We start from the raw sequence: 20,800 nt of genomic DNA, 5'->3' as shown, positions 1-20,800 counted from the left end.
CCAAACACACAAGAGGAGAAACTCACTCCCAAACAGTTCTCTGCTGCTTTATAAAGCCTGCAGGCTGCTTATAAGCCAATGAGAAATGCACACATATGTTACACCTAGCTTGCAGTGATTAATCAAACAGAAGCTGAGCAAGTCAGCCAGTCAGTTGGAGAGGGCTTCAGTTGCATATAGACAATGGCTATATGACCAGCAGGGGGCACAAGCGTGCAGGATATTCCCTCTCATCTGCCCCCCTCCTAACTAAACTGCATGGGATACTAAAATAAAATCCTGCACGCTGGTGACCCCTGCTGGTCATATAGCCATTGTCTATATGCAACTGAAGCCCTCTCCAACGACTTGCTGACTTGCTCAGCTTCTGTTTGATTAATCACTGCAAGCTAGGTGTAACATATGTGTGCACTTCTCATTGGCTTATAAGCAGCCTGCAGGCTTTATAAAGCAGCAGAGAACTGTTTGGGAGTGAGTTTCTCCTCTTGTGTGTTTGGTAAGTTTTAGAGCAGTTGGAGACAGGCCTTGGGGGTGGCAGCTCCAAGGGTTTGGCTGCGCTCACATATGGTGTTAGATGCTGGTTCTGGGGCCCCGGGCAGTGAGAGTTCCCGGGGCCCCAGGCTGGCTCATGCACCATTGTTTTTAATTTCAATGTAAGAAAACAAACAAGGGGTACATAATGATACAGACAATGATATACATCAAATATGAACACTGATACAAAATACAGAACTGCTGATTACAATAGCAAATTTAACATGATGACTAAAATGTATAAATGTCTAAGAGAGTGCAAGCAATTAAATTAATAACATTCAATGACACAAAAGGGTGAGAGAGGTTAAATTATCAAAGTTAACTAAAATTGTAAATGCCACATATATTTCCAGTAATTGCTAGCGAATAGCAATACAAAAGCTTTTTTTTTTTTTTTCATCTTTTCATTTTTTTATGTAAAGAAAATATGACATTTACAAAGGACAGTTTTCACTGTGGGCATTACTTTGGAGGACTGTGCCCTGCACATTTCAGTCACAGGATTACAGACAGTGAGGACTGTTTAACAGTCCTCACTGTAATCCTGTGACTGAAATCTCTTCAGAATGATAGAAAGCAGAAATCTAGCATGAAATAGTGTGTAAATAACTCATCAGCTGTTCCTGTGTGTCTCTCTCTCTCTGCCTCACACAGTGTAAAGTAAACAGAGATGACAGGAAGAGCTCATTCTTAATGGGGGAAGGGCGGGTAGACATGCAAGTACAGGGAAATGTACAGGGTCTTCTCTGCAGATCCTTTCTTTGTAGCTAAAAAAAACCCACTCAGCTGTGCTCATATGATCTTTGAGAAAGCAGTGTGTGTGAGAGCAGGGCTGAAACAAACAGTAAATCATTCCTCTGTGACGCCGTGTTAGCCCTGACGCCACACAAGATAATATACAGGTATTTTTTTCCACACCGGCTGTGATCGGAAACTTCTAAAAAGCTTTCTATTGTTGCTGGCTAAAAGCTCTATAGGAATGAGGGATTTACAGGAGGACAGTTTCTTTGATAGTTCCTCAGAGACTACTGGTAAGGAAGAGGTTAAGGCATGTAAGAGAACGTCAAAACCAGTAGCTTAAAACTGTGAACAACAATGAACAACAATAGTAGGCTGGATAGCAGGTGTTTTGACTTGTGACCACAGTTCTTATGGACTGCAAGTGCTCAAATAACAGGCGTGTACGAATTCATGACAGAGGGAACGCCATTCATCCGTGTCCATAGACCGTTACACAGTCCATTCTATCCAGCAGCTTCGGAAATATAATTTGTATAACATTTAAAATCCCTTTATTCAAACATCAGCTAACAAAAAGTAGCCTGGGTTCTTTCCAACTCGGTGGGCTAGAAGGACAAAGATAGTGTAAGAAACTATACGTTGGTTGCTATTGGCAATAACACTGCACCTTTATTCCGGCACCAGCAACTCATTAACAAGAGCTGCACACACGACTCTCATCACAGCAACAGCATTGGAGATAGAACTTCTCAGGCGTTCTCAGAGTTTAGGAGTTTATTCAGTCAACGGATAAAACAGTACAGTTGTTTACATCCTAGCAAAGCAGATTGTTCTGTAGTAAGTCTTTTGCGTTACAGCTTTTTGATTCCCTTGCATGGAATCAGGTTTCCTCTTATGTCTATCCTACGTTACATCTATACTACGTATATACAGCATACAGTTATATAAGATGACAAGACATAAATAAGAGTAAAAGGTTGAAAGCCAGCCGTGACAGGAAGCAAAGAGAGAGAGTCTCCGTAAGCCGACTGCTGATTTAATACTGACCAGGGAAGAGTTAAATTTGACATCATCTGAGCCATCCCCCCAAACCTACAATTGGCTCAGACCCCTCGTGGTGTCATGACACACACCTAATTAATATTCTGGTTGCTTTCTAACCTAGTTACAAGGAATGCAATGTTTGGTAAATATTGGCTATGTTTACCTTTCTGTCGTCTAACGGTCTGGGACAGTTTAGGCCTGTGGCCTTCCACAAGGAACATATTCTTGGTAACTGACTGCATCATCTCTTCTGCGAGAAACTCTGCTTAAGGCTGGTTTCACACCAGGACGTTGCGTTAGAGGGGACGTTAAGGTCGCATAACGTGCCCCTAACGCAACGCCTGGTGGTGTTGGAGCAGGACGCTACCAAGAGTCGCGTAACGCGTAAAGCAGAGTTTCTCGCAGAAGAGATGATGCAGTCAGTTACCAGGAATATGTTCCTTGTGGAAGGCCACTGGCCTAAACTGTCCCAGACCGTTAGATGACAGAAAGGTAAACATAGCCAATATTTACCAAACATTGCATTCCTTGTAACTAGGTTCTCAGCTCTTGGTGCGCCTGCTCTGTTGGAGGCACTGCGGAGACCACGTGAGCGGAGCTCTCCGCATTACGTGGTCCCGCCAGCCAATCAGTGGCCGCTCCAAGAAGAAAACACTGCAAGTGCAGTGAATATTAAGTAGCCATGTGCCTGGCTACGTAGCGGCCTCTCCCCGCCTCCTCTCCACCCCCAAAATAAAAAAAAAACCCGTACTGCGCATGTGCAAGCAGTCTAACGCGGCTCTGCCGCTTATAAAGTACTGCATGCAGTACGTTGTGTAATGGCGCAGCGTTACTGTGTATCGCAACGTGGGCACTGTGAACAGCCCATTGATTTTTCATTGCTGTGGGGTGCGTTACAGGCTGCTCTAACGTGCGCCTGTAACGTCCCACTGTGAAACCAGCCTAAAGGTAGACTCTGCGAACCAAGCCTTTTACCTAAACTCAGTCCAAATAACTGAGGCCTACTTAAATTATAACAGGTGTCTAGCGCTTCCTTCGTTCCATAATGTTTGGTCATATCGTTCCTTTGAACTGAGGGATTAGAGTAGCTGGCTGTATACCCACCCTGGGATCTGCATCATGTTCAGCCGCAAAGGAGCCTCCAGGTGTTGAACTGGCACAGTGTTTAATAGACGCTACTCCAGTTCATTCCCCGCAGCTCACCTTAGCCTGTGCGAGTCTTCCGGCAGGCAGAGCAGGGCTATGGGAAGATGGTGTCCAGTAGAGGTCTTCGGGCGCCATCTTCCCGTAGCCCTGCTCTCTGCCTGTCAGTGCGGGAGATTTTCTGCAGGAGGATCGTCGGGGGAGCTGCGTGCCAAAGGCTGGCCCGGAGAGGAGACTTATGCCAGGTGAGTAAATTATTTTTTTTGCAGGTGCATTATTTTCTGGTGAAATGCTGCCCACTTTATGATGAATTTCTGGTGAAATGCTGCCCACTTTACGATGAATTTCTGGTGAAATGCTGCCCACTTTACAAATATTTTCTGGTGAAATGCTGCCCACTTTACGATTTTTTTTCTGGTGAAATGCTACCCACTTTACGATTAATTTCTGGAGAAATGCTGCCCACTTTATGATCATTTTCTGGTGAAATGCTGCCTACTTCTACAGCGACCGTGGTACAGTGCTTATAAAGTGCTGACCGCGATTGCTCTGAAATCACGGAAATGTCCAGTGATTTTTACAGTTCTAATCGTGGTAAAATCACTTGAGTAAAAGGCTAGCACCAAGCGCTAGAGTTTTGCAATTTTAGAGGTGAACAGGGCCTTATGGAATCCTAAAAGGACACTTTTCTGTGTAAACATCGCTGGAAAGGACTAATTGAATGCCATATGAGCTTGAACTTATAAAGTGAAAGCACCTGTACACCATAAGTTACAGACAAGCTCATGGTGAACTAGAACTCCTAGGAGTGTGTATGGGGCTACAAAGAACCAAAAAGCCCTCTTGCTAAGATGTTAGGAAAAACAAGTTTGCCTTCTTAAAACCGAAGGTATTTGCGATTATTAAAGTTCAAGTGAGCATATGATGTCCCCCACGATGCATCACTGCTGAATATGCAAATCATCCCTTGTTGGCCATGTAAGCTAGCCACACCTCTAGAACTGCTGGAATGCAATGATGTGTCAGCTTGTTAATTGTCCTTTGTAGCCCCTTACACACTCCTAGGAGTTCAGAACTCCCGTTCACCATGAGCTTGCTGGGTAATCTATAATCGGGTCCTTCAAGTACTTCCCCATAGAGCCACATTAATCAGTGCCATGCACTGATTATTATTATTATTTAGTAGTTATATAGCACCAACATCATCCGCAGCGCAGAGTATATATATTGTCTTGTCACTAGCTGTCCCTCAGAGGGGCTCACAATCTAATCCCTACCATAGTCATATGTCTATGTTTTGTATTGTGTAGTGTATGTGTTGCAGTCTAGGGCCAATTTAAGGGGGAGCCAATTCACCTATCCGTATGTTTTTGGGATGTGGGAGGAAACCGGAGTGCCCGGAGGAAACCCACGCAGACACGGGGAGAACATACAAACTCCTTGCAGATGTTGACCTGGCTGGGATTCGAACCGGGGACCCAGCGCTGCAAGGCTAGAGCACTAACCACTACGCCACCATGCTGCCCACTGATGAGGATCAACCAACCTGAAACGGTCTGTACGCATGTTGGATTATTGTGGCTCTGTACAATTAACAAGCTGACACACAGGGGTGCCTCTAGCCATTTTGTCACTCCAGGCGAGAAATACTGCCGCCCCCCCCCCCCTTTGAAAATAATAAAAATCATGAAAATAATCACAATAGGGCAGCATTTCACCAGGAAATAATCGTAATGTGGCAGCATTTCACCAGAAAATAATAGTAATGCGGCAGCGTTTTACCAGAAAATAATAGTAATGCGGCAGCGTTTCACCAGAAAATAATAGTAATGCGGCAGCGTTTTACCAGAGAATAATAGTAATGTGGCAGCGTTTTACCAGAAAATAATAGTAATGCGGCAGCGTTTTACCAGAGAATAATAGTAATGTGGCAGCGTTTTACCAGAAAATAATAGTAATGCGTCAGCGTTTTACCAGAAAATAATCGAAATGCGTCAGCGTTTCACCAGAAATAGCACTTATTGCTGCAGCGTTTCACCAGAAAATACATGTAAATGCGGCAGCGTTTCACCAGAAAATACGCAATGCGAGCAGCATTTCAGTAGAAAATACGCAATGCGGCCGTTAGGCTACCCGTTTTTGCCCTGCACTCACCGCCACCTACCTCTAATATGGTAGGACATCTATCTTATCCAGAAATATCAACTTTTGTCACTTTTGCCTTTGAATTCAGCAAGTCCACACGTTGTGGTCACACTATTCTTGGATATTGAATAAATTTGAATCCACTGCAGTGCCTGATGGAATTTGTTTCTTCCTTGCTGATCAATGTAATGCATCTATTGCTAAGTGATAATCATGAGCACGCAGTAATTGTAATCGAGGTGGCAGTTGGATGATTTGTACCTCCCAGCTCCACATCCATATGTTTGATCTACTTAAAGAGGGACTGTAATTCTTGTAGTGCCGGCTAATTGCATATTTTTTCAATTATTCGTCTAACTAGACGAATAGCACTGTGGCTGCGCACGTCCTCGCTCCCGTGTGCATCATCGGGAGCTTACTGTGCAGGCGCAGTACAAGAAAACTTCATACTGCTCCTGCGCAGTAAGCTCCCGATGACGCGCTCGGGAGCGAGGGCGTGCACGCCCGCACAGCCACAGTGCTATTCGTCTAGCTAGACAAATAATTGGCAGTTGACCCACGGCAAGGAACAGAGGGGGCTTCACTGACGGCGCGGGACTTGATTGCTGCAGGGGCCCGGTAGAAGCCCCAGGTAAGTGACACTTTTTGTTTTTAAAAGGCCACAGAACCCCTTTAACCACTTGAGGACCGTGGGCTTTACCCCCCTTAAGGACCAGGCACTTTTTTTTCATTCAGACCACTGCAGCTTTCACGGTTTATTGCTCGCTCATACAACCTACCACCTAAATGTATTTTGGCTCCTTTTCTTCTCACTAATAAAGCTTTCTTTTGGTGCTATTTGATTGCTGCTGCGATTTTTACTTTTTATTATATTCATCAAAAAAGACATGAATTTTGTCAAAAAAATGTTTTTTTTTTTAACTTTCTGTGCTGACATTTTTTAAATAAAGTAAAATTTCTGTATACATGCAGCACGAAAAATGTGGACAAACATGTTTTTGAGTAAAAAAAAACAACCATTCAGCCTATATTTATTGGTTTGGGTAAAAGTTATAGCGTTTACAAACTATGGTGCAAAAAGTGAATTTTCCCATTTTCCAGCATCTCTGATTTTTCTGACCTCCTGTCATGTTTCATGAGGGGCTAGAATTCCAGGATAGTATAAATACCCCCCAAATGACCCCATTTTGGAAAGAAGACATCCCAAAGTATTCACTGAGAGGCATAGTGAGTTCATAGAAGATATTATGTTTTGTCACAAGTTAGCGGAAAATGACACTTTGTGACAAAAAAAAAAAAAAAGTTTCCATTTCTTCTAACTTGCGACAAAAAAAAATGAAATCTGCCACGGACTCACCATGCCCCTTTCTGAATACCTTGAAGTGTCTACTTTCCAAAATAGGGTCATTTGTGGGGTGTGTTTACTGTCCTCGCATTTTGGGGGGTGCTAATTTGTAAGCACCCCTGTAAAGCCTAAAGGTGCTCATTGGACTTTGGGCCCCTTAGCGCAGTTAGGCTGCAAAAAAGTGCCACAGATGTGGTATTGCCGTACTCAGGAAAAGTAGTATAATGTGTTTTGGGGTGTATTTTTACACATACCCATGCTGGGTGGGAGAAATATCTCTGTAAATGACAATTGTTTGATTTTTTTTTACACACAATTGTCCATTTACAGAGAGATTTCTCCCACTCAGCATGGGTATGTGTAAAAATACACCCCAAAACACATTATACTACTTCTCCTGGGTACAGCGATACCACATGTGTGGCACTTTTTTACACCCTAACTGCGCTAAGGGGCCCAAAGTCCAATGAGTACCTTTAGGATTTCACAGGTCATTTTTGTTTCAAGACGACTACTCACGGTTTAGGGCCCCTAAAATGCCAGAGCAGTATTGGAACCCCACTAATGACCCCATTTTAGAAAGAAGACACCCCAAGGTATTCCATTAGGAGTATGGTGAGTTCATAGAAGATTTAATTTTTTGTCACAAGTTAGCGGAAATTGATTTTAATTGTTTTTTTTTCACAAAGTGTCATTTTCCGCTAACTTGTGACAAAAAATAAAATCTTCTATGAACTCACCATACTCCTAACGGAATACCTTTGGGTGTCTTCTTTCTAGAATGGGGACATTTGTGGGGTTCCTATACTGCCCTGGCATTTTAGGGGCCCTAAACCGTGAGGAGTAGTCTTGAAACCAAATGTCGCAAAATGACCTGTGAAATCCTAAAGGTACTCATTGGACTTTGGGCCCCTTAGCGCACTTAGGGTGTAAAAAAGTGCCACACATGTGGTACCGCCGTACTCAGGAGAAGTAGTATAATGTGTTTTGGGGTGTATTTTTACACATACCCATGCTGGGTGGGAGAAATATCTCTGTAAATGACAATTGTTTGATTTTTTTTTACACACAATTGTCCATTTACAGAGATATTTCTCCCACTTAGCATGAGTATGTGTAAAAATACACCCCAAAACACATTATACTACTTCTCCTGAGTACGGCGATACCACATGTGTGACACTTTTTTGCACCCTAACTGCGCTAAGGGGCCCAAAGTCCAATGAGTACCTTTAGGATTTCACAGGTCATTTTTGTTTCAAGACTACTCCTCACGGTTTAGGGCCCCTAAAATGCCAGGGCAGTATAGGAACCCCACAAGTGACCCCATTTTAGAAAGAAGACACCCCAAGGTATTCCGTTAGGTGTATGGCGAGTTCATAGAAGATTTTATTTTTTGTCACACGTTAGTGAAAAATGACACTTTGTGAAAAAAAAACAATAAAAATCAATTTCCGCTAACTGTTGACAAACAATAAAATCTTCTATGAACTCGTCATACACCTTAGGGCCCGTTTCCACTAGCGCGAATTCGCATGCAGACAACGCATGCGGATTTGCATAGGCAATACAAGTGGATGGGACTGTTTCCACTTGTCAGTTTTCATTTGCGTTTTTATGTGCAGGATTTTTCTGCACGGTAGACCCTGCAGAATTCGCCTGCGTGTGGAATGCAGGCGAATCGCAGGCAATGTATTTAATAGGGAAATCGCATGCGTTTTTGCCGCGATTTCGCGTGCGATTTCGCATTGAAAGTAATGTAAATTGACACAGGCAGTGACATGGTTAAAATCGCATATACCCTGCCTATGCAAATCGCGGCAAAAAACGCATGCGGAATCGCAACCGCATGCAATTTTGTCAGCGGTGATATGCGGCGATTCCGCACCGCACTAGTGGAAACGGGCCCTAACAGAATACATTGGGGTGTCTTTTTTCTAAAATGGGGTCACTTGTGGGGTTCCTATACCGCTCTGGCATTTTATGGGCCCAAAACCGTGAGTAGTCTGGAAAACAAATGTCTCAAAATGACTGTTCAGGGGTATAAGCATCTGCAAATTTTGATGACAGGTGGTGTATGAGGGGGCAAATTTTGTGGAACCGGTCATAAGCAGGGTGGCCTTATAGATGACAGGTTGTATTGGGCCTGATTACGATGGATAGGAGTGCTAGGGGGGTGACAGGAGGTGATTGATGGGTGTCTCAGGGGGTGGTTAGAGGGGAAAATAGATGCAATCAATGCACTGGGGAGGTGATCGGAAGGGGGTCTGAGGGGGATCTGAGGGTTTGGCCGAGTGATCAGGAGCCCACACGGGGCAAATTAGGGCCTGATCTGATGGGTAGGTGTGCTAGGGGGTGACAGGAGGTGATTGATGGGTGTCTCAAGGTGTGATTAGAGGGGGGAATAGATGCAAGCAATGCACTGGCGAGGTGATCAGGTCTGGGGTCTGAGGGCGTTCTGAGGGTGTGGGCGGGTGATTGAGTGCCCTAGGGGCAGATAGGGGTCTAATCTGATGGATAGCAGTGACAGGGGGTGATTGATGGGTAATTAGTGATTGTTTGGAGGAGAGAACAGATGTAAACAATGCACTTGGGAGGTGATCTGACGTCGGATCTGCGGGCGATCTATTGGTGTGGGTGGGTGATCAGATTGCCTGCAAGGGGCAGGTTAGGGGCTGATTGATGGGTGGCAGTGACAGGGGGTGATTGATGGGTGGCAGTGCCAGGGGGTGATTGATGGGTGGCAGTGCCAGGGGGTGATTGACAGGTGATCAGTGGGTTATTACAGAGAAGAACAGATGTAACTAATGCACTGGCGAATTGATAAGGGGGGGTCTGAGGGCAATCTGAGCGTGTAGGCGGGTGATTGGGTGCCCGCAAGGGGCAGATTAGGGTCTGATCTGATGGGTAACAGTGACAGGTAGTGATAGGGGGTGATTGATGGGTAATTAGTGGGTGTTAGTGGGTAAACACTGCACTTGGGAGGTGATCTGACGTCGGATCTGCGGGCGATCTATTGGTGTGGGTGGGTGATCAGATTGCCCGCAAGGGGCAGGTTAGGGGCTGATTGATGGGTGGCAGTGCCAGGGGGTGATTGATGGGTGATTGACAAGTGATCAGAAGGTTAGAGGTATACAGTACACAAGGGGGGGGGGGGGGGTCCTGGGGAGAATCTGAGGGGTGGGGGGGGGGGTGATCAGGAGTCCCCAGGGGGGCAGTTAGGACCTAAAGAAAAAAAAATAGCGTTGACAGATAGTGACAGGAAGTGATTGATGGGTGATTAGGGGGGTGACTGGGTGCAAACAGGGGTCTGGGGGGTGGGCAGGGGGGGGGTCTGAGGGGTGCTGTGGGCGATCAGGGGGCGGGGGGGCGGGGGAATCAGTGTGCTTGGGTGCAGACTAGGGTGGTTGCAGCCTGCCCTGGTGGTCCCTCGGACACTGGGACCACCAGGGCAGGAGGCAGCCTGTATAATACACTTTGTAAACATTACAAAGTGTATTATACACTTTGTATGCGGCGATCCGGGTGCTAGTAACCCGCCGGCGCTTCCGAATGGCCGGCGGGTTACAGCGCAAGGGGGGCGGAGCCAGGCGCCGGCAGAGGATCACGTCACGGATGACGCGATCGCTCCGCCCATGCCCCTACAAGGACCGCCGCCTTTGGGCATGAGCTGGTCCTTGTGGGGTCCACTTTCCGGCCGCCTCTGTGCGTTGGGCGGTCGGGAAGTGGTTGAAGGGAAGGTTCAGGGACGATAAAAAAAAAAAAAAAATCATACCCACTTACCTGGGGCTTCCTCCAGCCCGTGGCAGGCAGGAGGTGCCCTCGGCGCCGCTCCCCAGGCTCACAATGGAGCGCAGAAGAAGCCCGACCTGGCCGCCGGCCTGGCCAGGTCGGGTCGGCCACCGGGAGCCTGCGGAGCGGCGCCGAGGGCACCTCCTGCCTGCCACGGGCTGGAGGAAGCCCCAGGTAAGTGGGTATGCATTTTAATTTTTTTTTTAATCGTCCCTGAACCTTCCCTTTAAATTCAGATACATAAAACATAGCTGTACTAGAACTTTAATTCATAGTATGAAAAGAAAACCCCATCTTTCACACACACACACAAAAATTCTATATATTGGGTTGGTCAGGGCGGCAACAAAAATGAAGTGCAGGAGGAGGGGGAGGTATTACTAGCCAGAGATTTCAGAGGCAGAGGGAAGGAGGAGGAGGGGGGATTAGTTTTTTTTCACAGGCTGAGTTCTGAAGATACAGATAAGCTTGCTTGTGTGTAATGTTTACAAACAACATGGCTGCTGTCATTGTATCACAGGAAGAAATAATCATATTCAATTGAAGCTGTTTGCAGCTAGATTTGCTGTTTAAACTATCTAAACTTTAGATAAGATCTATAGACAAGTTACTTGTTATAGTCAGTTTTTCATCTCGGATCTGCTTTAAGCGATTATTTTGGGTGATTGTATTACTTAGATGAGTCTCTATAACCTTTTTTGCTTTTCCATCACAGGAAATAAACGAATCCTGATCCTCGGAAATGCTGTCATATCACAAGCTGAAGAGCAAGCCAAGAGGTCGTCTTATGGACACGACCTGGGCTTTGGACAGGAAAAATACTCTGTACATTGGGCATCCAGCAGGGACATAGGGTGGGATAGCTTGTTGCCGGAACTGAGGAGCAAAGTGGCAGTTATGGGAGTTCCAAGCATCCTGGTCATTCACGTAGGAGAGGATGACTTGGCATCAATATCCACCAAATACATGATGAGGAGTACAATAAAAACAGTGTTTAATCGTATAAAAGCTCAATATAAAGACACAGAAGTTTTCTGGTCAGTTATGCTCCCCAGAGCACAATGGCGCTTTACAGCATTGGAAAAAAGACGGAGTACTTATAACAATATGATAGAATTTGTACTGTCTGATGACTGCAAATACAAAGCCATCCGCCACTTTAAGGTTGATAAGATGTTTAGGGGGCGAAGCTGGAAGCAAACCAAACATGTAAAATTCAGAGAATATTCAGCTATGGAACTGGATACCTTCTGTATGGACATCAGGGATGCCATAAGAAAGGCACTTTGTGCGGTAAAACCGGCTGAGAGGGATCCAGTTAGTGTGTTGCCTTTGGAGTCTGAAGGCAAAAAATAAAGAAAAAACATACCTAAGGAGGGCGAAGGCTCCGGGTCCTGTAGAGTCTTCCTGTTCCACTCCTCGTCCCGTTGTCCCTGCTCTGGCTCCCTCATTCGTAGTCTCTGACCCATCGGTCGGAAACTGCTCTCTTGTGCTGCAGGTGGGCTTTTGGAAGTCTTCGAGAACACTCGGGCTCCCGAGGACGGGCCGCTCCATATTGCGCACGCACAAGCGCCATCTTTTGCACGTGCCCAGTACAGAGAATTCCGAAGCCACCGGCGGCTGGATATTTAAACGGAGGAGCCTGGGTGGGAATGAGGGGATGAAGTGAGGAATGGGGAGGCTCTGTAAGACCCAGAGCCTTCCCTCTCCATAGGTAAGTATCTGTTTTTTTGGCTTCAGATTCACTTTAAAGGATACCCGAAGTGACGTGATGAGTTAGACATGGGTATGTACAGTGCCAAGCACACAAATAACTGCTTTTTTCTTTCTCTGCCTGAAAGAGTTAAATATCAGGTATGTAAGTGGCTGACTCAGACAGGAAGTGACTACAGTGTGACCCTCACTGATAAGAAATTCCAACTATAAAACACTTTCCTAGCAGAAAATGGCTTCTGAGAGCAGGAAAGAGATAAATAGTCAATAGTTCAAAGATGTTGGCTCTGGCTTACTTGAATGTGTCATTCAGCAAAAACCATAAAACAGTTAAAACTTAAAAAGTAGATTTAAACCTAATATAAACTGTAGAATATCTTAAGTCATTTTTAGTAGAAGAAAGATAGATACAATCGTTAAAATTTCATTAGTTTATTTTTGCCTTGGGTGTCCTTTGAGGAGCTCACAATCTAAATCCCAACCATAGTCCTATGTCTATGTATCGTAGTCTAGGGTCAATTTTTAGGGGAAAGCCAATTAACTTATCTATATGTTTTTGGGATGTGTCAGGAAACCCACGCAGTAATCAAAGAGAGGGATCCGCACACAGACTTCAGGAACAAATCATATTTATTGTTCTGTTTCGGGGCCAATCCAGTCCCCTTTGTCAAGGCATGAGCAGACTGAAATATACTGACATGCCTTGACAAAGGGGACCGGATTGGCCCCGAAACGATCTTCTGTGTAGACGACTGTGGATGTCTTACATGTGTGCATAAGGAACAATAAATATGATTTGTTCCTGAAGTCTGTGTGCGGATCCCTCTCTTTGATTACTGGACTGTTTGCTGCAACGGGTATCCGGCACCAGCCACGCTCACTGATTGGTGTGCGGTTCTGTCGTTGGGAAACCCACGCAGACACAGGAAGAATCTATTCAGGTTTTCTTAAAGAAGGCAGTTAAAATCCTGCTGAGAAAATAGTGACTTCAATAAGTTGTGAGGCTACAAAACGTGGAACAGTCCATAAAGTTTATTTTTGTTGAACTTGCCTCCTGTAACCATATCCTAACACCTACAGATGGATACGACATCAGGATAGTCCACAGCCTATCTGTACTGGTATCAGCCTATACGGTTATAGTGCAGAGCTTGCACTTTTTTTTTGGGGGGGGGGGGGGGTACCAGCAAAAAATATTACTCTTGTTTGCCCCATGTTATTCTGGAACACAGAAGCCTCAACATCCATCACCCTAAATTGGAAGCAGAAATATTCTCCAACCACACAAATGTGGAAAAATTGGTTAATGACTCTTTACACTTATACAATTGCAGCCAGATTAGGTGCGCTGTCATTTTTTTTTGCTGTTCTTTAGAAAATGTGTAGACCATTTGGCTAGCAGCCCCAGGTTCCCACTAGTTTTTAATTGTTAGTGGTTAGGTGTCTTCCGTGAGGGCACTTCATCATCGTGGAAGAATCTAGTACTGAAATATCTGCGTGCAAACTTTTATAGAAGCTAACGTCCTCTATTTGCTGCATCTGTTTTGAATGCAAGTTGTGTAATCTGCCTTTGTTTTGGGCTCTGCACATCTATGCAGCTGGTCAACTCGGGTGCAGCCTGCATTTAAAAGTGCTGCCATTTTCTCCTGTTGTACTTATACAAAGCTGCATCTATAGCAAGGGGGGTGCTCAACTAAATTTGAGAAGATTTGGATACCGTGGATCTCAAGCAAAGATACAACATAGGTGTTAATCAAACATACTTAATACTGAAATAGGGGATTTAACCTCATTTCAATGAATGCCTAGGCTGGAACTACCAATTGGGGGGGGGGGGGGGGGGGTTGGTGCAATCTGTGGGGGGGGGGGGGGGGAGAGGGTTTTTTGCGGTTTGATGTCCATCGGGTAGTATTGTGATGTTGTAAGGTGTTGCTCCCTCTGCCTGCGTGCAGATTCAGGAGCTGTTGTACTTTTTTCTTTTTGAAATTTTTAATAAAAAGAAGCTTTGAAAGAAAATATCAGTGACAGCTTGAAGTCTTTTGTGGTACCTGTGGATGAGGCTGACTTGCCTGAACTGCACATTTGAGGTCTCCCCACAGTGGCTCAATGATATTGAAATCAGAAGAATGAAATGGCCACTCCAAAACCTTTTTTTGCTGTAGCCAATGACAGGTCGGCTTGGCCTTGTTTTGGATCATTGTCCTGTTGGAATGTCCAAGTATGTCCCATGCTCGGCTTCCTGGCTGAAAAGTACAAATTTTCCTCCAGTATTTTTGATAACTTACTGCATATATATTGCCATCAATTCTGACCAAATTTCCTGTGCCTTTGTAGCTCAAACATCCCCAAAACTTCATCTGTCTACCACCATGTTTCACAGTAGGAATTATATATCTTTCATTATAGGCCTTGTTGACTCCTCTCCAAATGTAGCATTTTATGGTTGTGGGCAAAAAATTCAATTTTAATCTCATCACTTCAAATGAGAAGGTTTAAGGCTTGTCTCTGTGCTGTTTGGCATATTATAAGCGAGATACTTTGTAGCATTTGCATAGTAGCAGCTGTTATATCCGGTAACCATTGACCTTCCCACGTGGAGGTGGAGCGTTACCAAGGTGTGGAATCAAAGTGACCACGGGTGTTCCCCAGAGCATCCCGCAAGGGATGATGGACCTGTTGTGGCCTAGTCATCGGCGGCTCCAGCTTCAGATTTTTGGGGGGGCTCAGAAGGGGCACAGTGGCTGGCAGGCGGGGCTCATGGCAGAAAAAGTGCGCTGCAGCAAAAAATGGGCATGGTCATGATGTCATGTGGGCGGGGCTAACTGTAATGTAGTTATACCAGCTAATGTAGTTACATAAAAAATATGAAGTAAATGCACATAATGACAGACAGCGTTTCCCCAGTAAATACACATAATGAGAGACCGCGTTTCACCAGTATATGCATGTAATGAGAGTCAGCGTTTCACCAGTAAATGCACATAAGAGACAGTGTTCCACCAGTAAATGCAAGTAATGACAGACAGCCTTTCACCAGTAAATGCATGTAATGAGAGACAGCGTTTCCCCAGTAAATGCATGTAATGAGAGACAGCGTTTCCCCAGTAAATGCACGGAATGAGAGACAGCCTTTCACCAGTAAATGCACATAATGACAGACAGCGTTTCCCCAGTAAATGCACGTAATGACAGACAGCGTTTCCCCAGTAAATGCATATAATGAGAGACAGCCTTTCAACAGTAAATGCATGTAATGAGAGACAGTGGTGTAAGTGGGCCTGCCGGGGAAGTTTGAGCACCACCGTAGTTTCCCCCCAAAACACACGTAATCTTGAAGCACTCCAAAGGTAGCCATACATCAGGCGATGATGGGCAGATTCAATCAAGAGACAAATCTCTCTCTAATTGAATCTAATTAGAAAGAGATCAGTTGGCTGCCCATGCACTGCAGGCCAATTCCCGGTCGATTTTATGCTGATATCGATTGGGAATCAACCTTGTGACACCGCAACCACTGCCTTGATGCTGCCCCTCCTTCCAGTTGCACTATACTTTACCTGTCCGTGTCCGCTGCGGGCTTCGGCCGAAATCTGCATACACGTGCCCCAGGTGGTTGCCGCAGTAATGTAGGCAAATGTATGCAGATTGTGGATGGAGCCAGCTGCGGACACATTAAGAATAGTGCACATTTGACTTTAGAGGGGACAGTGCTGGGGGTTTCGTTGCTCGTCCTGATATCGCTCGCGGTTACAGCTGCACACCTGATCAACCACGACGGTCCGACATCTTTCATCATGTCCGATCAATACATGCAACCAATTTCGGCCCGAAATTGGTTGCATCATCTTTCACGCATTTTCTTAGCAGCACTAATTTTGATCGGCCACAAAGTCGATAAATGTATGGCCACCTTTAAAGTGGACCTGAAGATTGAATAAAAACGAAGAGATTCACTTACCTGGGGCTTCTGTCAGCCCCTGCAGACATCCTGTGGCCGCACATACCTAGAATGATCCTCTGGTCCCCCGCCAGGCGCAGTTTGTAATCGTTCGCAGACGCAGTACAGATTTTCTCATACTGCACCTGCGCAATACACTGCCGGCCACAGGAGCGCAAACAAGGATGCATGTGGCCAGAGCTGCGCAGGCACAGTGGCCGTTGACTTGTAAGTCGGCGGTGAATAAACCAAGCAGCGGTGCAGGACCGGAGGATCTTTGACAGAACGTCTGCAGGGGGCTGGGAGAAGCTCCAGGTAAAGTGAATCTCTTTTTGGTACTTATCCGTTAGCCGGGCGCATCCGCTAGGTGGCGACAAAACTCCACCGGATGCGCCCGGCTAACGGATAAGTACCCTCTTTTTTTCCCCCAGTCTTCAGTTTAGTTCAGTCCAGGGGATGTGAAACTGATCAGTTAAACTGACCCCAGTTCATGGCTGGTCAGCAGGAGGCTATCAGTGCACATCATAAGGCTCCCTTCCCCCATGATTACATTCTGTGTGCTCATAAGCGTCTACAGGCAGGCCTATTAGACAAGTGAATGCCGGCAATTTGGGGGATGATGAGGAATGAGAGGAGACACTCTCAGAGAGGGAAAGACAGTTCCCCCTGCTCGCAGCACCTGGGTCAGAGCTGCAGTCGGGGGCTGGGAGAAGGTACACAGGCAGCAACTACAGACAATGAACGTGAGACTGTCAGCCCAAACCTTTCTGTGGTGATTCATTGCTGGGCTTGACTGGCTGCTTTAGCTGCTGTCACTTGTATCTGTGGCACGGCTGGCTATACTTTCCTGCAGGCTGCCTCGTTCCCCAGTCAGTATCTCGTGTGCTAGAAAGGGGGTGGAGCTGGAGCCAGCTGACAGTTCCTGTCAGCCGGGCTCCAGCTCCACCCCCTTTCTAGCACACGAGATATGTTCCATAGAGGCTGAGAGGAGGAAAAGCTGGGCTGCAGTTGGATGCCTGAGCTGAGGGGCGGGACTGGAGTCTCTCCCTCTGTCAGCCAGCTCTGTCTCTATTAGCTGTGCGGCAATGATGCCCTGGCTGGCGGCCCCGCCCCCTACTGTAACATATTTTTACCAATGCTGCCCAGTCTGTTACGGATTGTACGGGCAGGGGGGCTTTTGGGGGGGCTGACAGCTTGTGAGCTGGGGCTTAAGCTTGGGTAAGCCCCAGTGTAGCGCCGCCACTGGGCCTAGTGCCCACCAGGTCACACCCGCAGGTGGTCAGGAGAACACGACACCACAGTAAGGAGATTCCAAGCAAGGTTCAGGGCAGGCAGACATGATTAGTGGTTGATATCCAGCCAAGATTCAGGGCAGGTGGCAGACAGACGTAATCAGTATCCAGGCAAGTTTCAGGGTAGGCGGCAGACAGACGTGATCAGTATCCAGGCATGGTTCAGGGCAGGCGGCAGACAGACGTGGTCGATATCCAGGCAAGAGGTCAGTAACGAGGGAATCAGATCAAGAGTAGTCAGGCAGGCCGGGTCAAAATCAGGAGCACAGGAAAAGGGCATAACTGGTCAGCAGACAGGAAGTCACCAGGAACCAACCCTAGCTAACAGAACGAACAGCACCTGCTACAGGGTAAGAATGGCCTTTTATAGTGTCAGCCCAGCAGATTGGAGCCAACGTGCACAACGAACGCAAGACTCCGTGCATGTGTACGCAAAGTCGTGTTCAGTGATGTGCACGGGTACGCACACCCCTAGCCACAGCCTTCATACTGCAGCCAGAGACACGCGTGCGAAACAGGAAGGACCTCGCTGCTGGGAGCTAAGGACGTGAGTATGACAGCGGCTTTCTTTTTGGCAACTCGGCCACGCAGCCCATCTTTCTTCAAAAGCCTCCTAATTTTGCATCTTAAAGGAAACCTAAAGCCAAACGAAAAAAAAAAAAAGTTTAACTATTGAGTAGCTAAGATTGTTATACAATACAATAACATTTGTAAAGCACTTTTCTCCCATAGGATTGTTGATGATGTTGAGTTTAAAGAGAAAAGACTGGTTGAGATGGATAATAAGTTTTGATCAAGGGATTGTCCTTCCAACACTTTGACAAGATATTGCCAAAGAAAAACGGAACTCAGTGGAAGAAGGGATAATGGTGGACGATTAACATTTGTTTCCACCTACAGTACTATTAGTGACAATATACAGCGCATCGTCATTAAGTATTGGCGTACATTAACCAGCTCCCGACCACCTTACGCAGATGGGCAGTGGAAGCGTGGCAGGCAGAGGACTGGCTAACGCCAATTGGCGTTTCTCTTGAGATTAGTAGGGAACCAGCATGCGTTCTCTGCAGGGGGACACAGGAGGCCGCCACGAACAGCCTACCAGCCGAGATCAGAGCTGATAGGCTGAGATAACAAAAAACACAAATATTTGTGTACAGCGCTGTAATCTAGCGCTGTCACTAAACTGTCCCTAGCAATGGCTCCCAACGTGATCCCATATATAGGCTGATGCCTATGTATGGGTAGTGTATTAGATGTATTGCAGTCTAGGGCCAATTTAGGGTGGAGAGGGGAATAAAAAAACAGGGTTTGTTTGTTTTTTTGTTTTGTTTTTTAAATTAAGCTTTTATTAAAAAAAAAAAAAAGCGCAGCAGCAATCAGAGACCACCATAAGAAAGCTCTATTGGTAGCAAGAAAAGGAGGTAAGATTAATTTGGGTGCTAAGTAGTATGACTGAGCAATAAACTGTTGTAAAAAATGGCCTGGCCACTAGTGGGGTATAAAGCTGTGGTCCTCAAGACTATCTTCTGCATGCTGCTGAATTCCAACTGCATCCATTGCTCTCCTACAACAGGACCCCTTCCCTAAGGTCTAGGTTGGTTCATTCAAATCTTAAGTCGGCCACACACCATACAATTTTTTTAAATATCTGTTCAATTCAAGAATTGCAATCAATTTTTCTGACTGATTGTAACATTTCAAAAATCTGACCAATGTACCACACACCTATGTACAACCTTTCCCCAATGATAGTAAAAATGATTAGAAACTTGGAGAAAATTGCTAGTGTGTGTATATTAATACATTTACAATTTAACACACACCATACAAGCTTTAGAAAAATTTAAGTAAAAATTTCCAGCATTCCTTATTGATAAAAATAAAAAAGGAGAGTTGATTTAGAAAAAAATGCTTTCAATTTTTTTTCGGGAGATTGGATCATATTTATCGAATTGCCGTAAAATCGGATCATTTATTGTATCGTGTGTGGCCACCTTTAACCATAACTCTACAAATGTTTTCCCGCCTGTATGTGGTACCGTCCCGTCACGTGTCACAGTATCATTAAAGTGAACCCAGCATCATTTTTAACACCCAGGGCAGCTCTATAGCAAATTAAAAATGCATTCTAAATATGTGGTTTATTATTTAAAAAAAACTTTCATTTTGCCTCATTTTTTTACATCTAAGGGTTAAAATAGCCACTTTGTCCGTCCGTAAAGGACCTGCGGTCTATGAGCAGGAGATCTTGGAACACAGATAAGAAATCACCTCATTAGACTTTATTGACCACAAACAAACCCCCATTGTACTTCAAACAGAAAACATCAGTTACAGTTGAAGAATGTCACACCTAGCCTGGACAATGCTAGTTGTAAAACAGCAGGGGTTGAGCTTCTGAACAATGGCAGCCCTTGCAACTATTTGAAGCCAGGAGCTGCTTGGATCCCTTTAAGGGGCGATACTTGTGCTTCCTCAGGGAAGAAGTACTGTATTTTTTGGACTATAAGACTCCCTTTTTCTCCCCCAAAAGTGGGGAAAACAGTCACTGCATCTTATAGTTCAAATGCAGTGAGTTCCTGACGTGTAAACGCCTGCCAATACAAACCTCCGACCCGCCGCAATGCCGGGGACCCCCTGTACTGTGCCCATGCAGAGGAGGACACAGGGACAAATGGTGGACACAAAGGGGCATAGAGGAGGACACAAGGGGGACAGAAGAGGACAAGTGGAGACACAAGAGGTACAAAGTGGGCATAATCCACAAGATGCCCCGTCACCATGGATGCATGGCATATATTTTCCCCTGGTTTCTGTCCTCTAAACCTAGGTGCGACTTATGGTCAGGAGCGGCTTATAGTCTGAAAAATACGGTATGCCATAAGGGGACGTTTTACCTGTAGTTCACGCTATGTTGTGTATATGTTGAAGTGCCCATGTGGCGGCTGTTATGTGGGGAAGACTACACAGGAATTAAGGGATCGTATATCCTCTCATTAAACTACAATTAGAGGAAAGAGCATGGATCATGCTGTTTCTGAACATTTTGTCAAATTCAAGCACGATGTACCTCAGCTTCGACTTCAGGTTTTGGAAGGCGTGCCCCGG

The 20,800-nt window shown here is 45.6% G+C and overlaps 1 protein-coding gene across 3 annotated transcripts in view; it reads left to right on the top strand.

Annotated features, from left to right (window-relative positions):
• The window catches only part of LOC137524256 (E3 ubiquitin-protein ligase TRIM31-like), a 73,080-nt gene extending 58,797 nt beyond the window's left edge, over positions 1-14,283 (top strand). For all 3 annotated transcript variants that reach the window (XM_068243916.1, XM_068243917.1, XM_068243914.1), the window contains one exon: positions 11,463-14,283. In XM_068243916.1, coding sequence (XP_068100017.1) covers positions 11,463-12,103 — 641 coding nt within the window. In that variant the 3' untranslated portion in view covers positions 12,104-14,283. The remainder of the gene's footprint in view (positions 1-11,462) is intronic.
• The last annotated feature ends 6,517 nt before the right edge of the window (positions 14,284-20,800 follow it).

Source organism: Hyperolius riggenbachi, chromosome 7 (assembly GCF_040937935.1).
Source record: "Hyperolius riggenbachi isolate aHypRig1 chromosome 7, aHypRig1.pri, whole genome shotgun sequence".
Taxonomy (NCBI): Eukaryota; Metazoa; Chordata; class Amphibia; order Anura; family Hyperoliidae; genus Hyperolius; species Hyperolius riggenbachi.
The sequence above is the reverse complement of the archived record's forward strand: the minus strand, read 5'-3'. Positions and strand labels throughout refer to the sequence as shown.